This window comes from Stenella coeruleoalba (assembly GCF_951394435.1).
Source record: "Stenella coeruleoalba genome assembly, chromosome: 2".
Taxonomy (NCBI): domain Eukaryota; kingdom Metazoa; phylum Chordata; class Mammalia; order Artiodactyla; family Delphinidae; genus Stenella; species Stenella coeruleoalba.
The window spans coordinates 102,081,081-102,104,590 of record NC_137147.1 but is presented as its reverse complement, the minus strand read 5'-3'; the positions used below and the strand labels follow the sequence as shown (position 1 = coordinate 102,104,590).

The 23,510-nt window shown below is 39.3% G+C and overlaps 1 protein-coding gene across 1 annotated transcript in view; it reads right to left on the bottom strand.

Annotated features, from left to right (window-relative positions):
* LARP4B (La ribonucleoprotein 4B) overlaps window positions 1-160 on the bottom strand; it is a 59,196-nt gene extending 59,036 nt beyond the window's left edge. Inside the window, exon 1 of the mRNA XM_079915146.1 lies at window positions 28-160. Coding sequence (XP_079771272.1) covers window positions 28-108 — 81 coding nt within the window. The 5' untranslated portion in view covers window positions 109-160. The remainder of the gene's footprint in view (window positions 1-27) is intronic.
* Window positions 161-23,510: the final 23,350 nt, after the last annotated feature.

Below are 23,510 nucleotides of genomic sequence, written 5' to 3'. Positions count from 1 at the left end.
CAGTGTTGGCCTTGGATGCCCACTCACCAGATGAGCGCTGTCTTTGCCTTCCTGGACTCGCTGGCCCTGAGGTTCAGCCACGACCTTAGCGTCCTGATCAGAAGTCATGAGCTGTTTACTTTGTGGCTCCACTGGGAGAAGTTTAATGCTAGCCGTAGGATGCTGTAAAACAAGAGACAGTAAATTGGTAACTTGAGGTGCAGAGTGTAATTAATTCTAAAATGATATTACTAAGCAGTTTTAAAATCTTCAAGTTTTCCAGGACATATGTTTATCCCTCTGGAGTCTAAGTAGTTTAAAGAAATTTGCCCATAATTTCCACCTTACGCACCCAAGAAATAATACTTGTTTTTTAATAAGTTTCTTCTTCACACTGATTTGGTAACCATGATAATATCCTAAGACTTAGAAACTAAATGCTAACATATCCAAGCCCACTCATGTTCAGAAAGTTATTTTTTAAAAACAGAAAATTACAAAATTAATAGAACTCCAATTTGGGATTGATGAATCCCAAATATATATATATACACACACACACATATATGGTTTTTGACCAGCCCCATTAATTTCATTCTGTTCCAGGAAAACAGCTGTCAGGAGAAATAAACAATAATTCATTTAAAAGGAATCCCTTCACAATCCCTTCCAAACGTGCTATAAGACACGTTTGGAAATGTAAACTACTAACAGAGGAGAAATGCTTGAAACAAATTAAATCAGTTTCACAGAGATCAATGTTTTCCACAATGTAGGATGAATGACAAATATGTTAAACTGTAATTATTTGCAATGTGTTAAATTGTAAAATCCTGAAAATATAGATTGGTACCCAGACTGACAGTCACAGAATGGGGTGTAGATGCATTTTACCACTATTAACTTGATTTTTAAGATTACCAAAGGAAAAAAAGTTTGGTTGAAAACAAGATATGATACCCAAAAGAGAAAAAAAAATCAATAGTCCTTTATTATATATACTACCTATATTTTTTCAGACAGTCAGAAATTATGTACCTTATAATAGAAACAGCATCACTACCAGATAGGAAGTAGTCTTGCAAAACAAACAACAAACCCAGGACGTGATCTTATTACAAACTTGTAGCAAGCACAAGCACAGAGGAATGCCAAGGGGTTCAGCGAAGCTCGCAATTCCTGGATGAGTACCCTTGGCTTCTTCAACACAAAAGGAGACAAGATACACATACTGGCCAAACTATGGCTTTATTTTGTTTATATGGCTTTATCTGATGCAAATAAACTGAAACCAAAGACAATCAGGGAAGCAATAGTGATGGGATATTTGACAGTATTAAAGAATTCCTGTATTTTCTTAGATGTCATGATATTGTGGTTATGTTTAATAATAATAATAAAAGTGAGCCTACCTTTCAGAGCTGCATATTTAAATACTTACAGGGGAAACACCATGATGTGGGGCAGAGACATGGGGGTTCACAACTGTTCTTCCCAGAAGAGGTGAATGAGGGTTCATGATTCGACCCCATCTACTTTTGTATGTTTGAAATGTTGTATAATAAAAGGTTAAAAAGGTAGCCATGGCAGTAGCTTGTATAACAGAACAGTGGTCCTGATCTGACACATGCATCCTATCTATAAACAAGTAATCTTTACATCACACGACTATATCTCTTTATTACTGACCTGACACACGTTTTTTTTTTTTTTTAAAAAGTCCAACAACTGGAAAAGTTGCCAGAAAAAAACCATAATTCAAAAAGACACATGCACCCTAATGCTAACTGCAGCACTATTTACAATAACTAGGTCATGGAAGCAACCTAAATGCCCATCGACAGACGAATGAATAAAGAAGATGTGGTACACATATACAATGGAATATTACTCAGCCATAAAAAGGAACGAAACTGGGTCATTTGTAGAGATGTGGATGGACCTAGAGACGGTCATACAGAGTGAACTAAGTCAGAAAGAGAAAAACAAATATCGTATATTAACATATATATGTGGAATCTAGAAAAATGGTACAGATGAACCAGTGTGCAAGGCAGAAGTAGAGACAAAGATGTAGAGAACAAACGTATGGACACCAAGGGGGGAAGCAGGGAGTGGTGGTGGGGTGGAGGTGGGATGAACTGGGAGATCAGGATTGACATATATACACTAATATGTATAAAACAGATAACTAATAAGAAAAAAAAAAGTCCAACAACTGGAAAAGTTGCCAACAGAAGGGGTTACTGATATGCACCTCATTAAGCAAGCTGTACAGAGATACACAGCATTAAAATTTGCATTAAAATTAACCTTATTATCAAATATCTGAATCTGAAATAAGACTAAGAGTATGATGAGTATGATGATGAATATGAGTATGATTGACAACAGTTCCAATAAATAACAAAATAACTTTTTCATTACTTGTTCGAGAAACCAAAACTATTTTAAGACTTACCACTATACAAACTATTGTTTCTTGGCATAAAAGTAGGTCTCTAGGTTGTGAAGACAAATAGGCAAGGGGGGAATAGATCTACTGTCAAAGCAAAATATTTCCTGGCATAAGACCTAGTAATGTGACAACCTGATAGTGGTCAGAGGCAGCTTTCACAAAGCTTTAACGAGCTGAACAAAAGGAGTCATTTTCCTGATTTGATTTCATTTTCTCTTTACATGAAAAAACAAAGAGATGAAATCAGAGGGCCCACCTGCCTACTTAGTGGTCTTTCTGCTAGCAGACCTGGTTAATTCCATCTGTCAAAGCTCCACCTCAAAAAGTTTTATTAACCTTATTAACTACTTGGGAGAGTATAGTTCTCTTAGTTCTGTTTCTAAACAATTCTTTTCACATATACCTGAAATGTTTGTTTCATAATTAAATATTTATTTAGGTCTTTTGGGACAAAGAAATCCTTAAAAAAATATAAATCAGTTTCAAATAAACATAACTGTATATCAAGGTGGCATAAATATCCAGAGAAGAATTATTCTAAGTGATATTAAAAGATAGTATTTGCACACAAAATCCTAAAAACTCACCAAGAAATCTTAAAATGCACCCAGTAGGCTTGTTCTTTGGGGTAAATGTTGGTATTATTTTGAAACTATTTTACATATTATATACACACATACACACACTGTAATACGATAAGGTAAATAAGAATTACATTAATATTAAGTATTCATTTTTAGCATAAAAGGAAATACAAACATAAAATCAAATAAGCTAGGTAAGATCTACATAATCTTTTTTTATTTATTGTAAATGTAACTTTTTAAACTACAGTTGGCCCTTGAACCACAGGGGTTGAGGTGTGTGGGTTCACTTATATGCAGACTTTTTTCAATAAAAAATACCAGAGGACTACACGATCTGGATCTGTGGTTGGTTGAATCCAAAATGCAGAACCAAGGATACCAGGGTACAAAACTGTGGATATGGAGGGCTGCATGCCAAGTTACATGCTGGTTTTCGACTGCATGGGAGTCAGCGCCCCTAACTCCTACGTTGTTCAAGGGTCAACTGTATACATTTTCTTTGGCTTTTACTAGTTTTTCTACTAGTATCCTCCTTCTACACCAGAACCCACTCTAGGATCCCACACGGCACTGAGCTGTCACTTCTCTCCAGTCTCCTCCAACCTGTGACAGCCCCTCAGTCTTGCCTCCTCATTCAGCCACACTTTTGCAGAACGTTGCTCAATTTGAGATGAACCGGGCACACCTTATCATGACAGCAAGTAAGTGCTCCAAGACTCCTGTGGTCACATCACAGGAGCAACAGGAAAGGAAGGGAGGGGCTCCAGATGGCCAAAGACAGAGAATGTGAGGGGCACAAAGAAAGAATGGAAACAAACATATAAAAATCCACAACAGTTCAAACGCCACCACTATACTAGTCACTTCTGGACGCTGTTATGATACCAACTTCTTTTTCTGAAGATTACTCTAGGAAACAAGCATCAGCCTGCCTTTCCTGGATGACTGTTTCAGCAAAACCAAAGATCAGGGCACACAGTTCACTATACAGGAACCACAATTAAAAACTCATAGTGAATAACAGCATTAGAAAATCAAAATGTTGCAACATCTAATGAAATGATGGTTGATGTCTGCTAAAACTAGCGGAAGAGCTGATGGGGAACTTATAATGATTGGCTCAGAGGGACTGAAGCTACTTTTCAATCTTATCACTAACGTGCAACAAGTAGGTATCACACTCTTAATGGGACGAAGAGTATCAGATCTATGAAGTATTCTTGCCAAAAAAAAAAGAACCTGAATTCAATCAAACCTCTATATCCAACTCCCAATTTCAAGGAAATTCTGGGAACACTATGTGTTAAATAACACCAACACAAAGCCACTAGCTAAACCCAAAACGTGGGGCATACTACAAACAGATGCCCTCATTTCTACAGCAAATCTACGACATGAAAAAAAAAAAGGGAGACTTTTATTGCTACAAAATACAAAAGCTTTAACCAAAATAACTTTATGTAATGTGAGAACTGTATCTGGATCCAGATTTGAATAAATTAAGTTAAAATGACATTTTTCACAGGAATAATTGAACGCTGCCTAGCTGATAAAAGGTGATTATTAATTTTGTTGAGTGCAATGAAGGTGCTGTGGCTGTTTACTCTTAAATGTCTTATTTTTAAGAGACATAAACTAAAAGACCACAGATGAAATTACACATCTGGAATTTGCTTTGAAATATGCTAATAACTTTTTTGTAAGTTTAAGGAAAGAGAAGAAACAGAAATACAAGAATGCAGCAAGTTAATGGTAGCTGAAACTAGATGATGGGTACAGTACGTGGAGGACTGCTATAATGTCCTCCCTACTTGTGTAGTTAAAATTTCCATAATAAAAACCAAAAATAAAACTCTAACTAGGATATAGTATAAATACACATCCAAAACTTCCCATACTTACTTCTATTTAAAATCTGTACTAATGAAACAATTCAAAAATATGTAAACCATTTTATAAAAAATGTTCATGGAAGCTTTAGTCAAAAAAGGGGAAATAAAAACTACAGAAAAGCAAAAAAAAAGCAATATATTACAAGTATTAACAAATATTCACAAAGATTACATAAAGTAAAAAAGCAAGATATAAAACTGTGGACAGTATAATTACAACTATGTTTTTAAAATTCACAGAGCTTTGTGAATATTTAAAAATGAAACAAATGAAACTAGAAGGAAAGGACACCAGATGAGTAACAATGTGTGATTAAGATTAAAACTCAAGGATCATGTTCCACTTTGTTTCATTCCTGTAGGCTCAATTTTTTGGAATAATTTATTATTTATATATCACACATACTTAATAAAACTCACCGGCTGGCTGATTCCACGTTCACAAACCACCCACCTAATCCTTTAGGGTTGAGAAAAGTCTCTCCTGCAGAAAGAGCAGGTACTGACCCAGCTGTCTGTCAATATGGGTAATAAAACTGTCATTCAGTTATCACGACATTTTCTCATGAAGTTATACTATCAGTCTTGTTCTCTGAGACAGGGAGTCTCAAAGTGTGGTCTGGGCTCCATCAGGGGTCCCAAAGGCCCTTTCTGGGGCAACGAGGTTGAAACGAATGCTGACATGTCTTTTTCACCCTCATTCTCTCCTCACAGAAGCTCAGTGGAGTTCTGGTGTAAGATCAAAGTTCAAGGTTACATGAAAAGACTATTAAAAACTCACCTTCCCAAACTGAAAGCATTTCCACTAAGATCAGGAACAAGACAAGGTTGCCCACACTCACCACTCTTATTCAACATAGTTTTGGAAGTTTTAGCCATAGCATTCAGAGAAGAAAAGGAAATAAAAGGAATCCAAATTGGAAAAGAAGAAGTAAAGCTGTCACTGTTTGCAGATGACATGATACTATACATAGGGAATCCTAAAGATGCTACCAGAAAACTACTAGAGCTAATCAATGAATTTGGTAAAGTTGCAGGATACAAAATTAATGCACAGAAATCTCTGGCATTCCTATACACTAATGATGAAAAATCTGAAAGTGAAATCAAGAAAACACTCCCATTTACCACTGCAACAAAAAGAATAAAATATCTAGGAATAAACCTACCTAAGGAGACAAAAGACCTGTATGCAGAAAATTATAAGACACTGATGAAAGAAATTAAAGATGATACAAATAGATGGAGAGATATACCATGTTCTTGGATTGGAAGAATCAATATTGTGAAAATGACTCTACTACCCAAAGCAATCTACAGATTCAATGCAATCCCTATCAAACTACCACTGGCATTTTTCACAGAACTAGAACAAAAAATTTCACAATTCGTATGGAAACACAAAAGACCCCGAATAGCCAAAGCAATCTTGAGAACAAAAAACGGAGCTGGAGGAATCAGGCTCCCTGACTTCAGACTATACTACAAAGCTACAGTAATCAAGACAGTATGGTACTGGCACAAAAACAGAAATATAGATCAATGGAACAGGATAGAAAGCCCAGAGATAAACCCACGCACATATGGTCACCTTATCTTTGATAAAGGAGGCAGGATGTACAGTGGAGAAAGGACAGCCTCTTCAATAAGTGGTGCTGGGAAAACTGGACAGCTACATGTAAAAGTATGAGATTAGATCACTCCCTAACACCATACACAAAAATAAGCTCAAAATGGATTAAAGACCTAAATGTAAGGCCAGAAACTATCAAACTCTTAGAGGAAAACATAGGCAGAACACTCTATGACATAAATCACAGCAAGATCCTTTTTGACCCACTTCCTAGAGAAATGGAAATAAAAAACAAAAAATAAACAAATGGGACCTAATGAAACTTCAAAGCTTTTGCACAGCAAAGGAAACCATAAACAAGACGAAAAGAAAACCCTCAGAATGGGAGAAAATATTTGCAAATGAAGCAACTGACAAAGGATTCATCTCCAAAATTTATAAGCAGCTCATGCAGCTCAGTAACAAAAAAACAAACAACCCAATCCAAAAATGGGCAGAAGACCTAAATAGACATTTCTCCAAAGAAGATATACAGACTGCCAACAAACACATGAAAGAATGCTCAACATCATTAATCATTAGAGAAATGCAAATCAAAACTACAATGATATATCATCTCACACCAGTCAGAATGGCTATCATCAAAAAATCTAGAAACAATAAATGCTGGAGAGGGTGTGGAGAAAAGGGAACACTCTTGCACTGCTGGTGGGAATGTGAATTGGTACAGCCACTATGGAGAACATTATGGAGGTTCCTTAAAAAACTACAAATAGAAATACCATATGACCCAGCAATCCCACTACTGGGCATATACCCTGAGAAAACCATAATTCAAAAAGAGTCATGTACCAAAATGTTCACTGCAGCTCTATTTACAATAGCCCGGAGATGGAAACAACCTAAGTGTCCATCATCAGATGAATGTATAAAGAAGATGTGGCACATATATACAATGGAATATTACTCAGCCATAAAAAGAAACGAAATTGAGCTATTTGTAGTGAGGTGGATGGACCTAGAGTCTATCATACAGAGTGAAGTAAGTCAGAAAGAGAAAGACAAATACCGTATGCTAACACATATATATGGAATTTAAGGGAAAAAAAAGTCATGAAGAACCTAGGGGTAAGACAGGAATAAAGACACAGACCTACTGGAGCATGGACTTGAAGATATGGGGAGGGGGAAGGGTAAGCTGTGACAAAGCGAGAGAGAGGCATGGACATATATACACTACCAAACGTAAGGTAGATAGCTAGTGGGAAGCAGCCGCATAGCACAGGGAGATCACCTTGGTGCTTTGTGACCGCCTGGAGGGGTGGGATAGGGAGGGTGAGAGGGAGGGAGATGCAAGAGGGAAGAGATATGGGAACATATGTATATGATTCACACTGTTATAAAGCAGAAACTAACAGATTCACTTTGTTATAAAGCAGAAACTAACACACCACTGTAAAGCAATTATACTCCAATAAAGATGTCAAAAAAAAAAAAAAAAAAACTCACCTTCCCAACCACATATTTGTGTAAGGCCAGGTTTTCCCTCTTACACTTCAACCAAAATAACCCATCACTAACAGAGCAAATGCAGAAGCAGATGAGATTACAGCCGAGATTCTATTAAATCAGACATTAAAGAGATTCACAAAAACAGAAAATGATGCCACTTTCCTCATTAAATTACTTTTTGTTTTTGGAAAAGACTGCTGTTTTTTCACAGGCAATGTTATTTATATTACATGCAAGGAGTTTGTTATTTTTAAAGAAAAATACATTTTTAAAATTTTGAAGTCTTAATTTTTAATATAAATATAGATGGAAATAAGTCATGTAAAGAAAAGCTCTTAGGGACCTTCAGTGTTTAAAAGTGTAATGAGGTCCTGAGCCCACAAGGTTTGAGAACCACTGATAAAAGACATAACTAGTTCTCATGGACAAGTGCCTGGTGTTCATGGATGGGATGACGTGCTACTCTTATGGCCAACACTCCCCAAATCAATCCACAGAATCAATGCAATCCCTATCAAAATCCCACCTGCCTTTTTTGCAGAGACTGATGAACTGATCCTAAAATTCCTATGGAAATGCAAGGGATGCACGATAGCCAAAACAATCTTGGAAAGAACATAGTTGGAGGGACTTCCCTGGTGGCACAGCGGTTGAGACTCCATGCTCCCGATGTAGGGGTCTGGGTTCGATCCCTGGTCAGGGAACTAGATCCCACATGCGTACCGATACCAATCCTGAGAGTTCCCATGCTGCAACTAAGGAGCCAGCGAGCTGCAGCTAAGAAGCCCACAAGCTGCAACTGAGGAGCCTGACCTGCTGCAACTAAGACCCGGTGCAACCACATAAATTTAAAAAAAAAAAAAAAGAACAAAGTTGGAAGACTGATACTTCCTGATTTCAAAAGTTACTACAAAGCTATAAAAATCAAAACAGTATGGTGCTGGCCAAAAGACAGACATACAGATCAATGGAACAGAATTAAGAATCCAGAAATAAACCCTTATATTTATGGGCAACTGAGTTTCGAAAGAGTGCCATGACCATTCAATGGGGAAAAAATACTCCTTTCAACAAATGACTCTGGGACAACTGACTGTCCACATGCAAAAGGATGGAGCTGGACCTCTAAACTTACTCTCTCTATAAAAATTAACTCAAAATGAAGCAAACACCTGCCTATAAGAGTAAAACTATAAAACTCAGAAGAAAATAGAGTGAAGCTTCATGAGCATGGGCTAGGCAATGGCTTCTTAGCTGGGACACCAAAAGCAGAAACAACAAAGGAAAAAATAAACTGGTCTTCATCAAAATTTAAAACTTCTGTGCTTCAAAGCACACCATCAAGAAAGTGAAAAGATAATATGGAGAATGGGAGAAAATATTTGCAAGTTATATATCTCATAAGGGACACATATCTAGAATAAAGAATTCCCAAAACTGAGACACAAATAAGTTAAAAATGGGCAGAGTCTGAATTGACATTTCCCCAAAGAAGATATACAAATGGCCAATAAGCAGGTGAAAAGATGTTTAACATCATTAATCATTAGGGAAATGCAAATTGAAACATGAGATACCACTCTACACTCACTGGGGTGGCTACAATCAAAATGACAAAAAAAAAAGCGCTGACAAGGATGTCCAGAAATGAGAATCTTCATACATTGCTGGTGGGAATTTAAAAGGGTACAGCCGCTTTGGTAAGCAGCTTCAAAATGTTAAACAAAGAGTTACCATTATGACTCAGCAATTGCATCCCTAGGTATACACCCAAGAGAACTGAAAACATATTTCCCCACCACAACTTGTACATAAATATTCATAGCAACATTATTTATAATAGCCAAAAAGTGGAAACAACCCAAATAGTAAACAATTAGAGGTTAAGAGCCTTATTTTCAAACACATGCCTGGCGCACTTCAATAGGTTTTCAAATAATAAGGACAGAGAATTTGATAATTTCTAAAACAGTCAAAATAAAGATATCATTCTCGGGACTTCCCTGGTGGCGCACTGGTTAAGAATCCGCCTGCCAATGCAGGGGACACGGGTTCGATCCCTTGTCTGGGAAGATTCCACATGTCCCGGAGCAACTAAGCCCGTGCACCACAATTACTGACCCTGCGCTCTAGAGCCCACGAGCCACAACTACTGAGCCCGCGTGCTGCAACTGCTGAAGCCCGTGCGCCTAGAGCCTGCGCTCAGCAACAAGACAAGCCACTGTAATCAGAAGCCCGTGTGTCACAACGAAGAGTAGTCCCGGCTTGCCTCAACTAAAGAAAGCCCATGCAGAGCAACAAAGACCCAACACAGCCAAAAAAAAAAAAGATATCATTCTCCTAAAACAGCATGAAATTCTTTTTCTTAGTACAAAAAGGTAACATGGAAACATGGATGATTTGTCTCTAGATTAGAATCAGCATCTGGATCTCTGTTGTGCAATGATTATTCTAAGTACTTTACATAGTACTAAATTAACCTTAATTCTGTTAGGTCTCACGGCCACCTAGCAGACTGGGAAACTGAGTTCAGAGGACACGCAGTCAAGGCCACAAGGCTAGTAGGTCCAGTGAGCTGGGTCACAGGCACCTGTGCAGGTAGCTCACCCTGTCAGTCCACACTAACGGGCACACGCCCCACTGTGACGGGGCCTCAGACGTACCTATAGTTTCCTTAGCTGCTCTTCGTTCCTTCTTCCCTTTTATGGTAATATTCATTTTCTACCAATGTGCAGATTATGATTTTGGCACTTAAAATAAGTGGTTTAAAAAAAAGAAAAAACATGGTGCCTAAATATAAGCCAAATACTTCATCTTTCTTTACAACAAAAAGTGATCTGATTCAATGTCAGAATAAAAAGTAGAGTGTGGAGAGATGATACACTGCACCTTCCTGGGGAATTTTCAAGGGTAGAGACAATTTTTGCTTTATGAGTTGACCTTAAAAGGTACACATTTCACATAAGACAACTCTCCACTATATGGGTGCCAAATACAAAGCCTCTTTTCTGAATCTAAAAACATTCTGAAGTCAGGAAGTCTGGACAAACTTCCCCCCACGCTCTGTATTCACTGAACCCTTGAATACTTCCAGACCTTTCTTTGCATTCTGTTCTCCTGGCCTGGAACGCTCCTCCCTCCTTCCTGAAGGCAACCTTAGATTCCCCTTCTCATTCCCTTCCTCACGCACCACAGCCTCTCTGCTCTTTACAGCAGTGACCATACATGTACCTCTCCCTTACCATCCTTAGTTTCTCAAAGGTATCCATGTGCTTCTTCTTAGTATGTATAGGACACAACAGGAAAATATATCCCACCAGTGATATATTACAATTTACCCCAAAGAGCTTCGTTTTGTCAGTAACACTCAAATACATATGGTTTTACTATCCCGTTGCCTAAATACTCTTTCTGCATTTGCAGCCACATATGCTAAGGTCTCTTCTAACGCCTAATAACTGTGTGTGATCAAGAGCAATGAGTTAAGGAACACAGCACAAGCAGAGGAGATGGATGATCCACGATGCTATCACACAGCCATATGTTCTAAGAACTCCAGCCTAACAACTGGAATCATTTTACAAAAAAACAGTAAATATTCAACTAGAAAAGTAAACACAATTTTATCTATATATGAAAAATGGATTATTAGTAACTTCAGAGGCTGTCTTAATTAAGTAGTGTGTGACCCCTTTGACAATCAATTAGAAAAGTTAAAATCTGTTACTTTCAATGTCTAACCATACTTTTTAGAAAGACAGTTTACCTCCCAGACATGTGAAACTAAATAATCTCATTAGAAAAAGACCAAAATGGTCAAAGAAGCTAAATCAAATCATCAAAGCACAATTCTAGCATTTTGGGACTGTAAGGATGTGTGTTAAGAATTGTACCTTAAATATTTTATGAACTCAATATGCCCCACTCTAGATAAAGAGGTGTAAGAAAATCAAACACCACAATGGGAATGACAGTTATCAAATACTTGTCTCCTACTGCCAGCTGGGCTGTACTGTTTACCTCACAGCTGTCTGCATCACCCTACAGTATCTGAAGTGCATATTCCTGTCTCACAGCAGAATAATTCATATTGGGGCAGATCAGCTTATGCACCTTCCACAGCACCTTCCACAGATTATATCCTCAACTGAATCTGTAGGCCTGAATAGTGGGAACATTTACAGAGCAATAGACGGCTGTCGCCAGGAAAGCTGTTACTCTAGCTCTTTTGCTTTTTAAGATTCAATATCTCTATGACAGTCCATTCTTTCCACTGAGTCTTCCTACAGTGATGATGAATGAAAAGAGCAATCCAATCTCAGTGGAGTAGTTGTTTAATTACGCTTTCAAACTGGCACCCAGTATGGAAATACGTATTCCTAAGCAGATGCTGCCAATAAACTGATATTAATTTTTAAAATTTCCTTTTATACATGCATACCTGTGCTTCTACTGAAAAAGACAGTAGGAGGAAAAGGTAACTCTTTTTCATAGTTTGATCTGGTTCTGCTCCTAGGGAGGGCATAAAATCAAACACAACATGCAAAAACTTATTTCTTAGCCAAACAGGAATGGGAAAGTATCTACATGACACATATACCATAAAAATTAATTATAATTTTTTTCTACTAATTGCTTCCAATTTAGATCTTTACTAGATAATTCCACACAAAAAAGTGAAAAAGGTCCCTTGCAGCTTTAAGACTTATAATTGGTTTATGACATATTATCTTGCCCTGGAGAAGACAAATATTTGAGAAGATTATTTTACTAGGTTATAAGGAACCCTAAATAAACTATTATTTGAAACAAGTAAAGCAATATGAAAAAGATTTTAAAATCCTTCTCTTACTTTGCAAGTGGTCGTAATGGCTGTTTTGTAAAATTTTGGTAAATGTGAGTGCAAAGGTGAAGCAGAGAATCACATCCTTAGAGATATAGCCTTTCTGCCCTCAAAGTATAACCTCTTGCTCTTATCATGAGTTGCTCCTTTTCCAACAGAAGAGCATCTCCTGAAACAGCCACATATTTTTTCACCAGTGCAAGCTTTGCTAATTGACACATCTTTCTGGACACGACCAGGAAGTGCCAGGGCCAAACTGGCAGCCTGCACAGGACACAAGGCAGCACGTCCACACCACTCAGCCTAATGTGGAAGGAGTACATATGCCAAGAAATACTTTCATTTTAACAAAGATATTCAATTTCATAGTTCGAAAGCTAATGGTTCTGAGTCCAGCCTGTTTAGAATGTATTCTGACCTCCATTCATCTGTTTATCAGCATTTTTTCAGTAAGAACTACTTCCCAGGTTGAAAGTGAGGGCCCCCCCACGTGCCAGGTGCACAGGGTCTGGCCAGCAGTCTGCCGGGCTGAGAGCCCCCCTATACCTCTCCTGCCTCACTCAGGCCCCCTCACTTCCACCCCCAAGTCCTTCTCACATCAGTCTGCTCACCTGCTGCAAAGGCCCTTCCAGCATGAGCGCCTGCGCCTCTTATTCACGTGTCTCTGTTCTCAGACACACACTAACCTTGCTGATAGAAAGCTGAACGTGTCTATAGTCCAGAGCAGGAAAAAACAATCACTGCTGACCTTTCATGCATAATATCACCCTTTGGACAAAGAGCAGAACTGCTTCATTCAGTATCTTTCATAATTTATTTTTACCTTAGGGGACTGAGCATACATAGGTTTTTTTTCCCTAAACTATACAGCTTTGTTACTTTCATTTTGAACATGTGATCACTTTCTTGAGATTATTGAAACTCTCCACAAAAATCACTTTCTCTCATTTACATTTGAAAACAAAAAATGCTGATAGCCAAATATACCAATAGTATACACCTGTACCTAAAGTCTGAACCAATACCACAAAAGTGTCTTTCAAGAGACCCAGAAGCCCTCTTCAAAAATAAACTCTAGACAGTACATTTCTTCAACTCTTTTTATGGGAAAAAGTCTCTATTCACCTCACCCTTTTAATGAATCTTGCATTTTTTCAAGGACTGCCTATCACGTTCTATTGTGCTTTCCAATTTATAATCACATAACTACAGTTTTTCAGTTGAAAGAGCACAATACTCTTTAACCTGAAGAGGAAGACGGGTGGGGGGTGGTGAGCAAACTTAGAACTCAACATTTTAAAGAATGACAGAACGTCAGAGCTGGAAACATCTTAGAGCTGCTTTAACCCTGTGCTGCTCAAACTGGGACATGTTTATTATTCCTAGGAGGGCGCCACAAAACCAGAACTAGAGGTGGCACGATTGTTCGAAGTTCTGGAACCATATACAAATTCAGTGATTTAAAAAAACTGTACACCTGATACTGACAGAATATTTTCACTTCTTCATCCTGTAACAGACCAATTTCTTAAAGTACTATCAACATGTAATTTTCAAGTATGTTAAATTAAAAGAAAAGCTTTGGGGCTTCCCTGGTGGCGCAGTGGTTGAGAGTTCGCCTGCCGATGCAGGGGACACGGGTTCGTGCTCTGGTCCGGGAAGATCCCACATGCCGCAGATAGGCTGGGCCCGTGAGCCATGGCCGCTGAGCCTGCGCGTCCGGAGCTGTGCTCCGCAACGGGAGACGCCACAACAGTGAGAGGCCCGCGTACCGCAAAAAAAAAAAAGAAAAGCTTTGCTGTGGGGAAAAGGTACTTCTGATCTACATTAATCAACTAAGCAATAAACCAAAACAAAGCAAGAACATCTTGAATATGTAATGTTTCTCCAAAGGAAGGACAATGAAATTCCCACAGGGTCTGCAGAACTCCAAAGCAGTAAATAGCTGTATTTGATGCAACAGATGGCCGTAATAAATAGCGCAACCTATCTTCCTCAAGCCCCATGTACAGCCCTATGGGTCTTCCCTAAAATCTTGTTACCTGACATGCAAATCATCTTCCTTAAAAATTAAAAGCCACTTAACAGCTTTATAAGTAGCGATAAAATATGACTTATTTCAAGATCTACGTTAATGTGCATCTTTCCTTTCCTGAATTTAGTATTTCTAATAGACCTATATTTCTTAGCACTTTGGTGAAAGGGAAATATTCCATAACAACTATAATCTTATATAGCTCTTGAAAACTAGACCTCGAAAGTCGAAGCAAGGAACCCAAATACATACAACCTGCACCTAAGACAACTTTTAAAAACTTTGAAAATGAATGAGTTTTTCTCTGCAGTTTCTATATCAGAGAAGGTTTAGAGAAAAAACTACCTGTTAATTGTAAGAGCGCTGGTCATTTATCTGTGGTCTGGATCCCATTCCCTTCTCTTTTCCTATATCTTCAACCTCTTCCTCCTGTCCCTGTCTAAACATGCCCAGCCCGTGCTGTCTCCAAAGGCAGAGCACAAGGGAGGGAGAGTGGAGACAAGAGAAGCACAACAAAACCAAGTGACTGGGGGGGTCCTGGACCAGATGCAGCCTCTCCAAGGACACTGTTCCTTCCAAGACGGCCACTCGCCTGCCTGACACTAGATGGACCAGAAGGCGGCCTCTGCAAGCGCTCTCTTCCTCATGTGCCTGCTTTTCTGCTCCTCCTCTCTGACCCTCCCTGGATGCTCTCTCATCCTATGTGACAGGAAGTAACTGTATAGGAAGGGAGGCGATTCTGAAACCTGATACATGAATCCTGAGCCACCTGAACTTGTATATACTCATCACTTGGGCCTTTTTCTTAGACTGAGTTAGTCTATTGGACGTTCTTTTATTTCTTTCTCACCTAAACCACATCCTAATGAATCACCTAAGACTTTCACTTGTTTCCTTAAAGTACAACTTAGATACTTAAAAAATAATCTGAATGGTGCAATGCTTCTAGAATAACTATTCCCCAATTTTTTATAGTTGTCATATCCATCTACCTAATTTAATAGCAGTTTTGGTGATTTGTTTTTATTGAGACACTCCAAAGTTTTCAAATTAGTTTTCCTATGATAACTGTTTTGTACTATTTTTATCAGTTTATATTAGTTAAATCATCTACTAATGAGTACAACTGCCCTGAACAAACTCGGGGACAAACTTAATTGGCTTGTGTAAGCAAACAACTCAACTGGTAGGAAGAGGAACAGAGAGAAAACAAAGAGCAGCCCACCAGCCCCAGCACTTTGCTGCCCACATGTAGCTGGTTTCACCAGGAGGTCATCACCTGGAGCTTCTACCTCACTGGGCCTTCTGCTCTCAGCTTTTCCTGATTTCAGTTAACACCATGTGTTAAATTTCAGTGCATCTAAGCAAATATCTGGCAAACATTTTTTGACCTATGGATTCCTCAAAATCAACCATTTAAAAAATCCATTCTCATATAAAACAAACAAACAAAAACTGACAATTCCTCAATCTCAAGGAAAGACAGTACATCATCTACCCTGCTGCTCTAACCAGAAACCTGCAAATAAATTTCTAACCCCTTCTCTCACATAAGCTTATACCTCCTCACCTCTACTGTCACTAAACTGTTCCAGTAACCATAATCTTTGCACAGAATGACTACCTCAACCTCCTAGGTCTTCCCCGTCCCACCAATCCTTCCGCAGAATGACACTCCTGAAACAGGAGACCTGCATCCCACCCTCAGCATACACCCACCACGCAGGCACTCAGGACACTGGGACACCAACCAGCCAGCCCAGCTGGAAATGTCACTCCCCATGCTCTCCACAAAGCCTGAGTTGCAAACCCTTTACACGCAGCGAGGCAGCCATCTCTCCAGTACTGGGAGGGTGGGAAAGTATCTACTTTCTTGACCGCTGTATCCTGATACAGTACCCAACAGAGCATAATCTCAGGAAATGTGTTTAATCATCTCATCTTTCATGCACTAAACATGTGGGAGGAAATTCCTAGTATTTAAAATATAAAGCTCAGAAAATGAGATGACTCCAAGTGAAAGCTTCTGTTGCTGAATATTCCAAATGATGTGTTAATGTGGGAAAAGGCAACATTCTTAGATCACAGTAAAATTACTTTGAGTTCACTTTCATTTTATTTTAGATACTCTCTAGGTTTTGTATATGTGTGTACATGTGTGTACATACATGTAAGTGTGCACTTGGGATCTGAACATACAGAAGAGTTAAATACAAAGTGATGTTGGCAATAAAAAATTACATTTAATTATCAAAATGACAACTCACAGAAGAAACTCCTAAGCGGCAAACACACAAAACTATTATTTGTATTGAAAGTAGAGGTCAGGACTTCCCTGGTGGCTCAGTAGTTAAGAATCCGCCTATCAATGCAGGGGACACAGGTTCGATCCCTGGTCCAGGAAGATCCCACATGCCGCGGAACAACTAAGCCCATGTGCCACAACTACTAAACCTGCGCTCTAGAGCCTGTGAGCCACAACTACTGAGCCCGCACGCCACAACTACTGAAGCCCACGTGCTTAGAGCCTGTGCTCTGCAACAAAAGAAGCCACCTCAATGAGAAGCCTGTGCACCTCCAAGAAGAGTAGCCCCCGTTCGCTGCAACTAAAGAAAGCCTGCACGCAGCAATGAAGACCCAACACAGTCAAAAATAAATAAATTTAAAAAAAAAAAAAAAAAGAAAGTAGAGGTCAAAGATCCTTCTGAAAGTATGCTGAAAGTTATGACTCCTTTCACTGGAAAAATGGACATACACTAGAAATGTTAAACACAAACCCAGGAGCTCAAGGATTCCCTCCTCACCCCAAGTCCACCTATGACATCAGGCTGGGCATGGGATGAGGACAGTAAGAGCAGGGACCCCCACCCAGCAGGTGGTGAGCATTTTTAGGGCCTGTCAGCACAGAGCATGTGCTCAAACAAGTGCCAGCAAACAACCAGGCACCGGCTCCAGGGAGCTATGAAACACAGAGATCTCCCACTTTGCCAAAGTTTGCTTGTACGAAAGGCCTATGTTAGTACCCATTTTTGCTAACCAAGAGACCTGAAGAGAACTTTTGCTTTTGCGAAAATCAAAAATGGCGGCTTGGCAGCTTTCTGCGTTCGTTTTGCAGCAGTTACAGAGGCATCGCTCACTAGAGCAGCGAGAGCAGCCTCGCTGAGCTTCTTCCCCCGCCACACTCAGCATCTCAGCACCCAGCCACCTGGCTGTGAGCTGCGTCTGTGAGCATCTGGGCTTTACCTCCATCTATTCTGTGCCTCCCTTAACAAGATGTGTCCTAAGGTAACTGCTTCTTTGCTTTATACCATTTTGGCTTATGGAAGGTTCCAGAGGAGTGCTCCACTTCCGAATAGGACAGCAGGGACACCCGTACCACATTGTACTCAGAAAGTAACAGCCACTGAGTCCAAGCACAGAACCTAATCACGATCCTCAAAGATTAGGTTTGACAATTGAACACGCTTTCATGTTTTCCAAAATGACTGTGCAAATCAGTTAATATTAAAATACATCAAATACCCCCTAACATGAAGCATTCCTTACAAAAGTGATACCATGTTTGAAAAAAGAATTTATGTTCCACAGTTATAATTCAAAAGCATGTACTACTTTGGATAATCTTTCAATTTGATATTCCAACATAATACCATCTCCATTTTGTAAGTAACTGGATCACAAGTCCTAGCCCACTTAGGATTACAGTTCAACAGACGATGAAACTAATAACATCACCATAAAAGTTCCAAGCCAACTATGAGGATCAGAATCAGCTCCAATAATTTTGAATTACTGCTCAGCAAGGTAAATGATCTTCTCTCAGACTTCTGTTGTGGGCTACCCCTGACCTCAACAATCATCACTATAAAACAACTATTAAAACTTTCTAATTAAAGCCAGCATTTCTGATGATTAGCTATGCTGTGTTTATTGCTCTCAAATCTATCAGGTTACTGGACCTAAGACACCTTTATGCAAGACACCTATGCTTTCTGAGAATTGGGCACTATTCGCAGTGGACTTGGAAACAAGAAGTTAGGCAAATCCCATTTTCTGCTCTTCTCTCTTGTGTGATATAAGGTACCTGTCTCCAGGCCTCAGTTTCCTAAACAGTAAAACAGATGTTCCTAAACAGTAAAACAGATGTTCCAAAGAACAAATGGGGAAAAAAGCAGCAAGGGCTTTGAGTCACCTGAATTACAAGTCCAATACACTGCGGAGGATGACCTGCGCTCAGGTCTCCGTTTAGGAAAGCTGCAGGCTGTGGAGGTGTGAAATCACTGGGCACACGGCAGGAAGGAACACAAACAGACAAGGCCTAACTGAAGGCCTGGAGAGGTGTTCAGAGCTCTGGAGCCCGCCCTCCTCTTCACAGAAAGGTGGTGGGTGTGAACACAGGGGCTGCTGCTTCCAAAGCCTGAAGGCAGAGCCCTACACAGGGGTGCGGATGTTAAGGTCTAAATGCTTTAGAAAGGAAACCACTGAATTTAAATGAATTTTCCTTAGACTATTTCTCAAAGACGAGTCTGAATATATGATACAGACAAAAGACCTGTTAGCGCCTTCCTAACAGGAAGGATTTTAAATGGATTAAAGCTAATAGGTTAAATTATCTAAAATGGCAAACAAAACCCTTAATTTTCCTGGAATAAAAACATTAATTCAATGTTTTAAAAAGCACAGTTTAATGGCTGCTTTACAAATCTGCTTTAAAAACATAACAATAAAATGCTGACTTAAAATTCTATAGGATACATAAAACTAACACTTTCACCAATTTCAATTTTTCTTTTGAAATTCCACTGTTAAGGGTATAACTTGAAAAGTATCCTACTGAGTTCTATTAATAGTGGACCGAAGTTATAGTCCTCACTCTGCCACCAGCCAACTAGCTGTATTTCTAATTAATTTTACTTCTGTGGGTTTCAGTCTCTGAATCTTTAGAGCTCTAAAACCCTCACACTACAACTGTAATACTACACAATTTTTCTGGCAGTTATTTTCAGAAACTATTATCAAATCTCAGTTAATAAAATAATGTAGACCAAAACTCAAAGTCTCAGAAAATGACTTACTTCAAAGTGTTATTTCATTCACACCAAACATTACAAGAATAGTCAAAAAGGATAAAAGGTTTCCCCCTCAGTCTTATAATTCCAGGCAGGTAACAACGGCACTGATAAAAACAAACTACTCCGGCTTCCCTGGTGGCGCAGTGGTTGAGGGTCCGCCTGCCGATGCAGGGGACGCAGGTTCGTGTCCCGGTCCGGGAGGATCCCACATGCCGCAGAGCGGCTGGGCCCGTGAGCCATGGCCGCAGAGCCTGCGCGTCCAGAGCCTGTGCTCCGCAGCGGGAGAGGCTGCAGCAGTGAGAGGCCCGCGTACGGCAAAAACAAAAACAAAAAAAACCAAACTACTCCGTGTAACTGGATTAAGGCTGATTACGTGTATTGTTAATTATTAAACACTTAGTACACTTATTCTTCACCAATTATCAATAAACCTACCTAACCTCACCCCCACGCACCAAACTGTAAATTGGAAGTTAATGATCTAGCTTTCATTTGCCCCACTCAGAATATTACCTAACATAGTAGTCCCTCCCCATCCGTGGTTTGCTTTCCATGCTTTTGGTTACCCAGGGTCAACCATGGTCCAAAAATATCAAGTGGAAAATCCCAGAAATAAACAATTCATAGGTTTTCAATTGCGCGCCATCTGAGTAGCACAGCCCAATCTTGCACTGTCCCACCCGGGACGTGACTCAACCCTTTGTGCAGCTCGTATCCCGCCCATTAGTCACTCAGCAGCCAGCTGGCTATCAGATCAGCTATCACAGTCTGGCAGTGCTGGAGTTCAAGGGACCCTTATTTTATTTAATAATTGCCCCAAAGTACAAGAGTAGTGATGCTGGCAATTTAGATATGCCAAAGAGAAGCTGTAAAGTGCTTCCTTTAAGTGAAAAGGTAAAAATTCCTGACTTAATAAGGATAAAAATTGTGTGCTAAGGTTAAGATCTATAGTACAAACACTGAAAATTGTGAAGGAAAAAGAAATTCGTGCTAGTTTTTCTGTCGCACCTCAAAGTGCAAAAGTTATAGCCACAGTGTTTGATAAACGATTAGTTAAGATGGAAAAGGCATTAAATTTGTACAATAAGGTACTTTGAGACCACATTCACATAACTCCTATTATGGTATATGGTTATAATTGTCATATCTTATTATTATTGTTAATGTCTTACTGTGCCTAATGTATAAACTTTATCCTAGGTATGTATGTATAGGAAAAAATTATATAGGAGTTATGGCACTATCCGCAGCTTCAGGCAGCCACTGTGGGAATGTATCCCCCACAGACAAGAGAGGACCGCTGTAATATGACTTGTGGCCATACAGTGAATTTGGGAAAACACCTGATTTACGGTTTTTTATCTTGAGCTGTAATCTTGCGATTTCACGAAAAACTTAAAACTACATTAACAGATTAAAAACCTCCACAATGACAATCAAACACACTCTCAACATTCTAAACTTCAAAGAACAGTATGCTAAGAGTGTCCATGACTGAAAATACTAAAATTTATGGTCATTTTAGGATCCCAAGCCACTCTTTTGTAGGAAAACATTTCACTCTAAACTGAAAGTTTCGCCAGGTCACAGAGACTTTCAAATTCTATCTGTGTGCCTGAATGCTTCTGCAATTTTATCTGGTGATCCTATTTTCTACTTCCGGTCCTTTCATGTTTAGGATTAGCTCTCCTGCACTGAGCCCTGAAAGATAATGATTTCAGCAGAATAAAGGAAAATTTGTCAATGTATACAAAGAAATAGGAAGAGCTGTGAAAAACTAAGGGCCACACGCACAGACAGCAAGTACTACGTATGAGCTGCTTTAATCACTGCATCCTTCTGTCCTCACCAGCTGCCCTTCCCCTGCCTAGATATTTAAGGTGTGAAGAAGCAAACACTGCTGACTCATAGTTACTCACTTGTACAATGGTCTGTACTCCAAGGGAAATGGTCTGTACGAAGGGAAACTAGAAATAGCATTCTAGTCTGACACCAAACATCACTGGAGATACAGATATGAATCCAAAAGGAACATGGACCTTACAATAATGCCAGAGAAAGGTTTATCCCAAAAGGTTTCCACACTGAGCTTCTGCACTAAATGACAACCAGCATACCATAAAAGTACAAGCAAAGATCAAATGCTTTTGCCTTCTAAATACCCAGATTTTTAAAAGGCAACTCTCTCCATGGGGACTTCAAGTCTGCTTTTAAAGGCTGCTGTTATTCCCTGACCATGGGAGTTGTGAGAAGCCAGGCAGCAATGGATTACAGTACATACTATATGCAGTGTGCTTATGACTCACACACACACACACACACACACTGTTGACTCAACAACACAGAACTGTGTGGGTCCACTTAAACACAGATTTTTTTCAATAAATATGTACTACAGTACTACACGACCCAAGGTTGGTTGAGTCCACGGGTGTGGGACCACAGATACAGAGAGCCAACTGGAAAGTTCTATTCTTATTTTCAACTGTGCAGAGGACTGGCTCCCCAACCCCTCCGTTGTTCAAGGGTCACCTGTACATGGCAAGGCAGAAATTATACAGATGGTAGAATCTCAACAATGAAATACAGAGACATATGTAATCAACAAACAGAAATAAAAATGTTCAGAAAGTATTAAGTATTTAAAGAAGAGGTTTTAAAGGACTTGTTTATTTCCAGAAAAAAATATTTGAAAAGGGAATGTTTAATATATTCAGAAAGAGATAATAATTGAGGCAACTTGTAAATCTATATCCAACTGGTCACTATGTTTTTAATCCCTATATTTTCAAGCTTTGTCAATAAAACAAAGCTTTTTGAAATCTGAAAACAAAATGTTCTCATTTTTCAGAGATGTTTCTAAAAAAGGAATCTGTTAATTAGTCTGCCTTAATAAAAGCTGAAATAACAAATATACTTTATACTTTAAACAAGTATACTTTAAACAAGTGACAAATGCTACCAGGTTTGAGGCCTATTTTTAAAGTATTTTTTAAACACACATGATTATGTGTAATACAAATGAAAGTGGTTCTAAGCAACCTATTCTTCATTTAGACCAGGGCTTGGACTGTTCCACTGTGACAAACACAAGTGTAAGCAAAAGAGCTTGCCACCCTGGGGCCAAGTAAAACCAGTCTGTATGCATCCATTCCTCCCCTTCGACACAAGTCTCTGTAAAGCAGAAGGATTGCTTAAAAAGGCAATTCTGGTCTTGGAATACTCCTGTTTCAAACTCTCTGACTGCTTCTCACTGTTCTTAGGATAGAAAGCACAATTCTCACCCATGCCAGGAGCTCCAGACCCTGCAGGACCCCGCTGCTGCCTTGCCCACCCCATCCCTGTCGCCAGCCTCTCCGAATCAGTTCCTAGCTCAGAGTTTTTGCACCATTATCCTCTGCCTAGAAGGCTCCCTCCCCTTGCCCAATCCCTCAAGGTCTACATGACAACCTCCCAGCACAACATTATCTGTTTGTCTCCCTGCCTCAGTGGACAGAAAGTTCCAGAGAGGAGGGCAATTTTCTCTTTTGTTCACCATTACAACCCTGGGATTTACTCA